General features: G+C 41.5%; 3 protein-coding genes across 3 annotated transcripts; all 3 read left to right on the forward strand.

Annotated features, from left to right (window-relative positions):
- The first annotated feature begins 323 nt into the window (after positions 1-323).
- LOC117754711 (gamma-crystallin M2-like) lies at positions 324-1,694 on the forward strand. The gene is made up of 3 exons (XM_034573838.1): positions 324-421; positions 569-811; positions 1,303-1,694. The coding sequence occupies exons 1-3, from the start codon at positions 413-415 to the stop codon at positions 1,576-1,578; spliced, it is 528 nt and encodes a 175-aa protein (XP_034429729.1). The 5' UTR covers positions 324-412; the 3' UTR covers positions 1,579-1,694.
- Positions 1,695-3,546: 1,852 nt separating this feature from the next.
- On the forward strand, positions 3,547-4,288 carry LOC117754940 (gamma-crystallin S-1-like). The gene is made up of 3 exons (XM_034574302.1): positions 3,547-3,555; positions 3,687-3,935; positions 4,016-4,288. Exons 1-3 carry the CDS (start codon positions 3,547-3,549, stop codon positions 4,286-4,288), a joined length of 531 nt encoding a protein of 176 aa, XP_034430193.1.
- A 1,592-nt stretch (positions 4,289-5,880) lies between these two features.
- Positions 5,881-7,282, forward strand: LOC117754710 (gamma-crystallin M2-like). The gene is made up of 3 exons (XM_034573837.1): positions 5,881-6,195; positions 6,291-6,533; positions 6,947-7,282. Exons 1-3 carry the CDS (start codon positions 6,178-6,180, stop codon positions 7,217-7,219), a joined length of 534 nt encoding a protein of 177 aa, XP_034429728.1. The 5' UTR covers positions 5,881-6,177; the 3' UTR covers positions 7,220-7,282.
- The last annotated feature ends 3,288 nt before the right edge of the window (positions 7,283-10,570 follow it).

Consider the following 10,570-nt stretch of genomic DNA (forward strand, 5'->3'; position numbering starts at 1 on the left):
CATGGATGAAGTAGTCTGTTGCTGCACTGGCGCCAAGAAAGAAATACAGAAATGTGAATAATTGACATTAAAAATCATGATGTTTCCACATTTTACTGCAGCTAGACACCAAATAACACCTAAATAATCCTTCTCAGGGCAGAGTTTGATGGAAACAAGTCACACAAACACACAATAATCATTACGTGAGGCTGTTGGCTTTAGGAAGTTTTACGTCTCACTTTTGGCACTTCTTTGATACGAGGCCATCACAGGTGGACAAAGGGAAATCAAACTTGACCAAACCATTTTGCTGATATGCAAATCAGCCTAATTTAGATGACAAAAGCTTTCCCTCGTCTGCACATTCTGCTTTTCGATATAAGCCACGACACAGCTGCAGCTGGCTGGGAGACGAGCAACACCAGCAACAATGGGGAAGGTAAGGAGCAAAGGAGCAAATGATCTTTCAGGAAACAACTGTAATGCACCTAAACTGTCTTTAACTTGTGGTCATTGTGCTACTATGGTATTTATCACAATGTTTTTGATAAATTCCCTTCTGCGTCTCGTGTTTGCTTCCGTGCAGGTCGAATTCTTCGAGGATAAGAACTTCCAAGGACGGAAGTACGAGTGCAGCACCGACTGCGCCGACCTGCGCTCGTACTTCAGCCACTGCAACTCCATCAAGGTGGAGAGCGGCTGCTGGGTCCTGTACGAGCTCCCCAACTACACCGGCTACCAGTACGTCGTGAGCCCCGGGGAATATCCCGACCACCAGCAGTGGATGGGATTCAACGACAGCATCAACTCGTGTCGCTGTATCAAAAACGTAAGCTCGACCCGTGGAAGCTTTTGAACGTCATCGTTTAGCATTGAGCATCTTGTTCTTTTAATAATATTGTGATGAACTCGTTTCCTCGACCTAGGGACCAAATGTCCAGATAAGGTAAAGCATAATAACGTGGAGGGTAGATGCACGATATGGAGGATGCAGTTTACTTTTTGAACATTTCTGGGTTATTTAGTGTCGGTGAGTGTCCAGCTGCAGTGAAATACCACAGAGTGCACCAACCAAACAGTAATCAGTCAAAGGCCAACGGACAAAAAGGAGAGATAAAGGGCTCATGATTTGGCAGCGGGCTGCTTTCTGTCCGTGTCTGTGCACATCAATTATTGAAGGAAACCAGGAGAACAGCCAAGAAACCCATTTGTAGATGTGAGCTCCAAGTGAACGAGGACTTGGAAATAGGTGAAATGATTCAGACACTAAGCACGAGCGTGATTTCATTAACTTCAATTCTCCCGTGTGACTATTTGAAGGTGTATGGAAAGTCCTGGAAGATCCGATTCTACGACAAGCAGGAGTTTGGAGGTCAGGCGGCGGAGTGCGTTGAAGACTGCCCGTCCGTCTACGAGGCCTTCAAGCTGCGGGAGTTCCACTCCTGCGTGGTGACGGACGGGGCGTGGGTCCTCTACGAGCAGCCCAACTACCGCGGGCACCAGTACTTCCTGGAACGTGGCGAGTACCCCAACTATGCAGACTGGGGCGCCTCCTCCCCCACGGTGGGATCGTTCCGCATGATCAAACAGTTCTAGAGCAGCAGATGCTCCTGCAGAGTTCTGACATAAATCTCCCACCTGCTTTCTTCCATTCGGACATTTGGTCCTTCTCCCCACATTCCTGTGCTCACATGAATTAAAGTGTTTCAAACTCATGGAGATGTCGAGTCGTTCTTACAGGAAGTCACCTGACACCTGCAGCCCCGTCTGTGAAGGTGCTGAACACAGTGAACAGCTCAAGACAGATGTCAATCATCCTGTGATAATAAATAACTCACCATTCATTTCTCGTGACTCATTTCAAAACTGACTTACTGGCCAGTGGCTGGTTAATGAGCCACGAAGACGTCTGCACAGATCACAAACCCAGGTTAAAAATCTCATATTATTATATTTGATGGGACTCAACGGACAATATCCTGTAAATGAGCCAGATTTATTGTCCCAGACCATAAAATGACCTTTATTATATAATTAAATGAAATTACCAATATTATATAATACAATTAAATAAAATGACCAATTTGATTAGATAAAATAAAATGACCTATATTATATAATAAAGTAAAAATAAAATGAACCTATCTTATAAAATGAAATGAAATAAAGTGACTTGTCTTATAAAATAATATAAATGACATTTATTATATAGAAAAATTCAATCAAGGGATTTAGCTTTTAAAATACAATAGAATGACCTATATTATATAATAAAGTAAAATAAAATATACTTTATTACATAATAAGATGACCTATCTTATATAAGTTCATGTGCATTTGAATATATACCAAACAAACTAATAGCACAACAAACCCACGATTACAACAAAACAGCCGATAAAAAAATAAACCACATGTAAATAAGCCACTTTTAAAATTATGCATATAATATATAAAATTATACATTGTAAAAAATCAATATAATGCAACTCTCAGACAATATAAAGCCATAAACACACATGTAAACTGATTCACATTAGATAAAGTTTGACATCGGACGTTATTGCACAACAGAAACATGTAAAATTACTTTGTTTGAATCGATGGTTGTTAATACTAAGGATGTTAAATCTAGGCTGAATAGCAGTGTTGCTTTATTCATCAGTATTTAGTTATGTGTAATTATTGATGAATATTTTACATCACAAAAATACCAGCAACATTTAGAGTTTTTTTGCATTTATATCTGTGCAATTAATTTATGATGCATCACCATAAATTTGTACTGGCAGGTTCAAAAGCTGCTTAAATACTTAAATACAAGATCAGTGATAAAGAACATGGATAAGTAATACAAATCTTTGTCTATTAAACCATAAGTGTTGTATTTAGCTTTGTATCACATTGCATAATAATTGTGAAAAGTAGTTTGAGGGAATAACAGAAGACGAAAACAATCTTAATCTGAACAGCTCCATGACGTTACAAAAATATTTCAAATATTCGATGTTAAATCACTTTTACTCGCATGTGTTTTTTGAAGTTCTTTCCTATAATGAATTGTTCTGCAAATAATATTTTTTTGAATCACTGCAAATAAAGACAAAGTGGAATCTATTGTTTGTCTTAAGTTACTTTTACCACTGTCATCAGATTTTTGTTTGTAATTGTTATTCTGTCGGTGCATTTTCAATTAATGTTAATTAACTAATTGATATCATAAAGTACTGACCCCCATATAGAGTTTATCTCATCACCTTTCATATATAAAACATTACATATCTCAGTATATATATTTATATCTTTCCATAAACGCCGAGCAAACAAAAGAGAGTTTGTTGGTCCAGAGCAGCGACGCAGGGTTTGGATACTTGGCACTGCTAAACAATCATTGTGTGTGTGACGGTGATTCAGTGAGTAAGAACAATGGGCAGAGTCTAGATGAGTATTTGAATTGTAATTACTGTTACATGCACTGCTAACCATGGAATTGGCAGTATTGTTTCTGCCTTGTATAAAGAGTGCTGTGCTGGTCACTGGCTGAGAGTATTTTAAACTCCAATGATGGAGAAGGTGAGAATGTTCACTTTTCTGAAAGTGCTGCAGCTGGAGCAGGAATCCCAGGAGTTGAAATGGTGCAGTGATGGACGCAGATGAATCCCTCTGTTTGCTCATGAATCTATAATCGTGTCCCGACTTCTCTTTCACAGATTGTGTTCTTCGAGGACCAGGACTTCCTGGGAAAGTCCTACGACTGCAAAGGCGACTCGGTCGACCTGCACGGCTTCATTCACCGGTGCAACTCGGTCAAGGTGGAAGGAGGCTGGTGGGTTCTGTACGAGCGCAACAACTACACAGGCTACCAGTATGTCATCGGTCCCGGGGAATACAACGAGTACCGTCGCTGGATGGGCTTCAACGACTGCGTCAGGTCCTGCAGGATCATCAAGAACGTAAGTCACCTACAAAAAGCTTTTCAGAATACGTCCGTCACCCTTCAAACCCAACACGTGCTTGATTCTGTCGCTTTCAGACGAAGGGGCCGTACAAGCTGAAGCTGTTCGACCGGCCGAACTTCGATGGCCAGTCTCTGGAGCTGACGGAAAACATGAAGGCGATGCAGGAGAAGTGGATGAGGCAGGAAGTCCAGTCCTGTAAAGTCCTGGACGGCTCCTGGGTTTTCTTTGAACATCCCAACTTCTGTGGTCGCCAGTACCTGCTGGAGAAAGGCGAGTACAAACACCACTCGGAGTGGGGAGCTCTGAAAGCTGCTGTGGGCTCCATCAGAAGAATGACGGAGAAATGAAACAAGTTTATTATGATGCCATGAAATAAATGTCTTTGATGCAACACTCGTTTGTGCCTGTGTGATGTTTAATCCAGATTTTCTTGATGATAATATTCAATCAATAAATTATGTATTTTGGCAAATAAGAGTCAATATTGAGTTTAAATTGTGTGATTAACACGTAGCGTGAACAATCTTTTCAACGTGGGTCATAACAACAGAAACAGAAACATTCACTGAATATAACGATAATGAATAAAAAATTTAGGTTTGTGTTGAGCCCCAAATGTGTTGATTCGTCTTAATGGTCTTTTTGGACGCTGCAGTTTTGAGGTGTCTTTCTAATAACTGGTTTATCCTCACTGATAATAACATATTTACAGATCAGCAGCATTACTGATCCTCAGAGGCTCTTCCATGTTCACAGGGACAGTTCATCGTTTAGTCTCAGGGCTACAAACGACCTCGGCACACGTACGTTCCTGCACAGGAAAACAAGAATGCTGATATCTCACCAATGTGTCATCACAGTTGCAAGTTAAAGTTTAAAAGACAAAACATTATTTCAGAAGACGCAACTAAGTATCAGCTGTTTTCATCTCAACCCTGCAAGTTCAAAAACAGAAGAATTCAAGGAAGCATACTGCATCTGATGTTTGAGGCACATTTTGTTACTGGAAAAGTTGTGTGAACTTATTATCTTTTGTTCAGATGATTTATCTTGCGCAATTATAAAAGCCTCTGAGTTTGAGTTATGCAAAGAATTCCAAACAACTTTAATCATTTGATTACTGGCATTCAGTTACTGGGTTTATACAGATAAGGCAGATTTACTACGTATATATGGACTGGACTGGGAGAGCCCGGGATTGAACCATCAACCCGCTGGTTATTGGACGTCCCAGTTTGCCTCCTGAGCCACAGTCGCCCTTTTTCTTTGTAGCTGAGTTAATTGACTAGAAAATTATTTATAACATTTGATGTAATAGCTGTAAAATTACAAACAAAGTCACTTTTATTAAGACGTACTTCATTTGAAGAGATTAGCAGAGATAGTTTAACATGGAGTTCCCTGCAGAATTGTTCGGTAGACCCTGTTTTTATGGAAACCCTGCAAAACTGCTGGGAGACCCTGTCCGTAACTTTGCCTTATAATGCCATCAAATATATTTTATTAAGTTTATTAAATAAAACAAATTCAAGCGTTAATTTAGTGTACAAATTCACTCAGGTGTAATTTCATCCGGCTGATCAATAGTTATTTTCTTAAGTGTTTAAGTTATATATATTATTATTATAATATCTAAACAACAACCTCTCGTTCACATGTTCTGCTCCTCCTGTTAAAAACGACTCATGGACGAATCTCATTCTGCAAATGGAATCACTTCCTGTCACCTGTCGTACTTTGACTGACAAGAACAAAGCCTCCATTTCTTTCCGCAGATTTTTGGAGTAATGAACCGTGCGGTGACACAAACACAGGATAATGACGCTCTCTCTGCTGCGGCTGCACACAGAGGGCGGAGCTCGACGGCCTGAACACACCTGTCCCCTCCGACACGGACGTTAAAGCCTGCGCCGCCGCGTGCTACGTGGCCACAAGCCAACTTCACCGCTCCGGCCTCAGCAGCAGCTGCAGAGGAGACAGTTTGTGTGGATCAATAAGTGTTTCTGGAATCAGGCGTTGACAGATGCAATGCTCAGCCGGAGCAGCAGCGAGTAAACACTGAGCAGACTTTTCAGACAGTTGCAGCGTCAGCCGTTAAATGCTGAGGCAATTAAAATAACAATGATGCCGCTGGCAGCGCAGAGCCACATACACTGTATATATAAATCTGCAGCAGGCCTGGAGGTGATGTTGTGTAAAAACAAACCGGTATCAAACTGTGGTGTGAGGCCCAAACATGGACCGTGCAGGAAAGGTAGGCCGGCGAGGAGACGATGCTCGTGACCAATCGTCGTTTGATTTGACGGAGGAGCTCAAAACTTTGTTGGTGTTAAATTTCCACTTCCGCAGATCGTGTTTTACGAAGACAGAAACTTCCAAGGCCGTTATTATGAGTGCAACAGCGACTGTCCCGAGCTCAACACCCACTTCAGCCACTGCAACTCTGTCCGCGTGGAGAGCGGCGCCTGGGTCCTGTACGAGAGGCCCAACTACCTGGGCTACCAGTACGTCCTGACCCGGGGCGAGTACCCTGACTACAAGCGCTGGATGGGCTACAACGACAGCGTCAGGTCGTGCAGGATCATAAGAAATGTGAGTTTCTTCATAAGAGATATGACAAGTACGATTAACTTCGTGCTACTTTAGGAAAAAACGTTATCGTCGTTATTCCATTGACAAGTTTGCTGATTGTAAATCATGTTCATATCAATCTGAGAGTCCTAATTCTGACTGGAAAACTTTAAAGTGTCCGACCACCAGATTTACTCTCACATGATGAACTCTGCAGTCACGCAACTGTGATGCGAGCCATTGCAAGTCGTAAACATCTGGGAACACATGAACACATGCACCCCCTTTCATTTTCCCCTCAGAAGACAAATTAGTGGAATAAAAATATAGTTTCTCTCAGACATTATAGAAGATATTCTCACGAGACCCTCTGCTCAATGAGCCAATCAGCAGTTTTCATTTCTCCGAGCTGAACCCTGCTCTCTGTGTCGCAGTCCTCTGGTGTGTTCAGGATCCGTGTCTACGAGCGTCCAGACTTCAGCGGTCAGACGCTGGAGGCCACCGAGGACATGAACAACCTGCCCGACCACTGGCCCCTGCGGGAGGTCCACTCCGCCCACGTGCAGGACGGCGCCTGGGTCTTCTACGAGCTGCCCAACTACCGCGGACGTCAGTACCTGCTGGAGAGAGGAGAGTACCGGCGCTTCAACGAGTGGGCTGCCATGAACCCCAGCGTGGGCTCCTTCCGCCGCGTCCACGACTTTTAGAACGTCTTTCTCTCTGTGTTCACGTTTTACGTAACTGTTCTTTGCTCATTGAATAAAAAAGGAATGTGCTCCGTGTCCGACGCTCCACGTTCTGTTTCTGTCTTCAAACGAGGGGCCTGACTGAATCGTTAGAGGTGGAATTCATTCTGACGCAAACAATCTCTGAACCACCGACGTGCCTGGGCCACAAGTGAACCATGGTAATACCACATGTCAACCACAGGGGGCCAAAGGTGGCCCGAACTTGTTTACTGCTGTTTGGGCCACATTCACCACATGGGCCACTTTAGGTTCACGTCCAGATTACACTTTGTCTTGAGAACCACATGTTTGCCAAGAAAGGCTCACATCCCATTAGGTAGAAGTGCTGCAGCAAAAACACACGTTTCTGTTTCTGTAGCTGAATCTCGCCAAAGAAATGACAACATGTTCCGTTAGAACACAGTTTATTCTCAATCACTAATTATGAATTATTTTTTGTTAAGGATTGGTGCTACTGGTGATCATAAAATTGATATAAAATGATTCCTGCTCGATTTTCTGTCATTCAAGACACAAACCAATTAAATCAATAGATCAAACTAACGTTTCTGTCCCTGCAGACGTTCTGTACGTACAGTTTGATATATTAATATATAGTGTGAGATACACTGGGGGTCAATACCAATAATATCACTGATGCTAAATACTGTTCTGGGCAGATTCATATTTAATCATAATGCTCTTAATTAATCAGGACATTTTAGGAGATTCTTTGATTTAATCACAATTTAAAGTTCAAAAAGAAGAAAATATGCATTTTGACACAATATTTCTTTATGTAATATATAAAAATGTTTTTATTGAACTAAACAAAACATTTATACCTCAAATAAGGTTTTGAGGTATTGATGTGATTCTTGCGTCAATATTTAATGGCACAAATATACAAAATTAAAACTTATAAACAGCAGAACTCATCAATATGTCAATATGCAATAATCCTGCAACATTATCAAAAAGTTGAAAAATGAATTTGTGAATTGATTATTGATAGATTGATACATAGATGCATGCATGTCTCCCTGTGTGTGTGTGTGACACGGGGGTGATGGGAGTTATGGTGATGCTGGTGTGGTGGGGGGGGGGTCACAGAGATCAGCTAAACCTGTGGACAAAGACCTGCGGCCTGCTGATGACTCAGTGGGATTTTTCCAGTAAGAGCCTGGAGCACAGCAGCTGCTGTTAGTGCTGACGCTCGACTCACTGGAACAACGCCGTGACCCCGAGACACACAAAGGGCGTCCAGCCAGCCCGTTCTCCTGGCTGCAGTTATTCACACCTAAAGCCCTGAGAGAGAGAGAGAGAGAGAGAGAGAGAGAGAGAGAGAGAGAGAGAGAGAGAGAGAGAGAGAGAGAGAGAGAGAGTGCACCCTCTCGTGGGGAATCTCTGCAGCTGCAGTCCAGATATTTCAGTCTTGTCGAGGTTTGGATCTTGTTCCAGGAGAAATATCTTGTTTGTTTTAAACTCTTTACACTTCTCGTCAGATTTCTTCTCTGTCCACATCATGTCTGACGTGTCAGGGCCCATCGACCGACTCATGAGATCCTGAGGTCTGTTCTCTGTGCAGCTGAAAACTAACCAACGCAGGCGTCATTTCTGATGAGTCTCTCCTTAAACTCTATATTTACTCTTGAGATTTCCAGATTTTACTTGAATTACAATTTTCTGTAAATTGTCTTTTCACTGTGTTGATTTTATGACTTATTTGTTAATTGCTGCCTTGTGGAGTAAATTAATACAATATGCATTTCATATCTTAATAAAATATGTATTTACAACAATAATTTAGATATTTTATATTGTGCAATTATTAATTTTGTTCTGTTTTAATGTGTGTGTAATGTAGTTTTTCTGTAAAGTAGTTTTGTAACACAAAAAATTTCCACAAACAGATTTTATAATGAATATAATCTACAGTAAATCTATAATAAAATCTCTCTCATGTAAATGTTTCATGAGTCTTTGTAGTTTACATGAACAAAAACCTCTTCCCTCTGAGCCCCTTAAATCAGAAGCTTTAAAATGAGATTGATGTTTCAGTGAGTGTGAACACGGTGAAAGTTTTCTCTTTCATTCCCACTCTTCACCCTAAACGTCTGTTCTATGTAACTTTGGGGATGTAACTTTTCCTGGAAACGTCCTAATGGATCGTTCAATAAGTGATGATGCATCACTGGCAGCTGATGAACGTTGGAAGAGGCCTCAGGAAGAAGAACATTAACATATCACTAACATATTAAATAGGAGAAGTAAATAGTTTCAGGTTTGACAGTAAAATAAAAAAGCTCCTTCGGGTCCAGGAGATAAATTAGCTCTTGGTCTCTCGTCCCCCTCTTGTCCTCTGAGGAGACGTCCTGCAGAGACGTCGTGTCCCTGTGAGGTGGCGTTCAGCCCGTGACACCTTCAGTGAGCCAATGTCCTCACAGCCTCGTTCACACACCTGCCACTCAGACGCACACGATGTTCACACCTTTCCAGCACGCACCAGACACACACACACACACACACACACACACACACACACACACACACACACACACATTGACCTGCTGGGATCTAAATGTGGATCTGAGGTCAATGAAAGGACCTTCTTCTTCTTCTTCTTCTTCTTCTTCTTCTTCTTCTTCTTCTTTTAGAATGTAAACATAAACATAACATATTGACTTCTCAGTTTTTCTCCATTGCTTCTTGACACTGATTCAACCGAGTGGCCTCTAATCTGCAGCATATACGTGTAGAGGTGTGCGACCTCATGCGTGGTGTGATGTGTCACCATGGACATAACTGAATGCTTCACCTCCCAGATAGCAAGCATAGTTTCAAAGATAGCAAAGGTATTGCTGTAAGAACTGGGTTAAAGTGACTTTAATGTTAAAATATCTTTGAAGTTCACAAGGCACGAACATTAATTGGCTACGATACATTAATAACCATTTCAGACAGAGGAGTAAAGTCATAGCAAATTTGAGTCTTTTCATGGAACTCACTGAAAAGAAAGCGGTTTTCCAGTTTCCGTCATTCAGTGTCATGTTCCATTGACATCACTGCAAAGTCCTACCACATTCATTTGTACCAGATTGTTGTACATCGTTTTAACAACAGCTCAACTCTCTATCAACATCTAAAAATGAAGCCTGGATAAAGGTCACTACAGAGAGACACTTAAGAAACGGGTCACCTTGGCAGTCTTGATATGATTTGCCCCGAGACTGTTCTGTGGATCGGAAAGTACAACTGACTTAGTATTTGTAATAAAACCCACTAACACACCTTGAAAGTGTCTCACAATAAATGAACCAAGATTTTGTA

The sequence above is a fragment of the Hippoglossus hippoglossus genome, chromosome 21, assembly GCF_009819705.1.
Source record: "Hippoglossus hippoglossus isolate fHipHip1 chromosome 21, fHipHip1.pri, whole genome shotgun sequence".
Classification (NCBI taxonomy): domain Eukaryota; kingdom Metazoa; phylum Chordata; class Actinopteri; order Pleuronectiformes; family Pleuronectidae; genus Hippoglossus; species Hippoglossus hippoglossus.

Coding starts and splice junctions, on each gene's coding strand:
- LOC117754711 (XM_034573838.1), top strand. Junction 812..1,302: donor CGTGTCGCTGTATCAAAAAC/GTAAGCTCGACC, acceptor GACTATTTGAAG/GTGTATGGAAAGTCCTGGAA.
- LOC117754940 (XM_034574302.1), top strand. Junction 3,936..4,015: donor CCTGCAGGATCATCAAGAAC/GTAAGTCACCTA, acceptor TGTCGCTTTCAG/ACGAAGGGGCCGTACAAGCT.
- LOC117754710 (XM_034573837.1), top strand. Junction 6,534..6,946: donor CGTGCAGGATCATAAGAAAT/GTGAGTTTCTTC, acceptor TCTGTGTCGCAG/TCCTCTGGTGTGTTCAGGAT.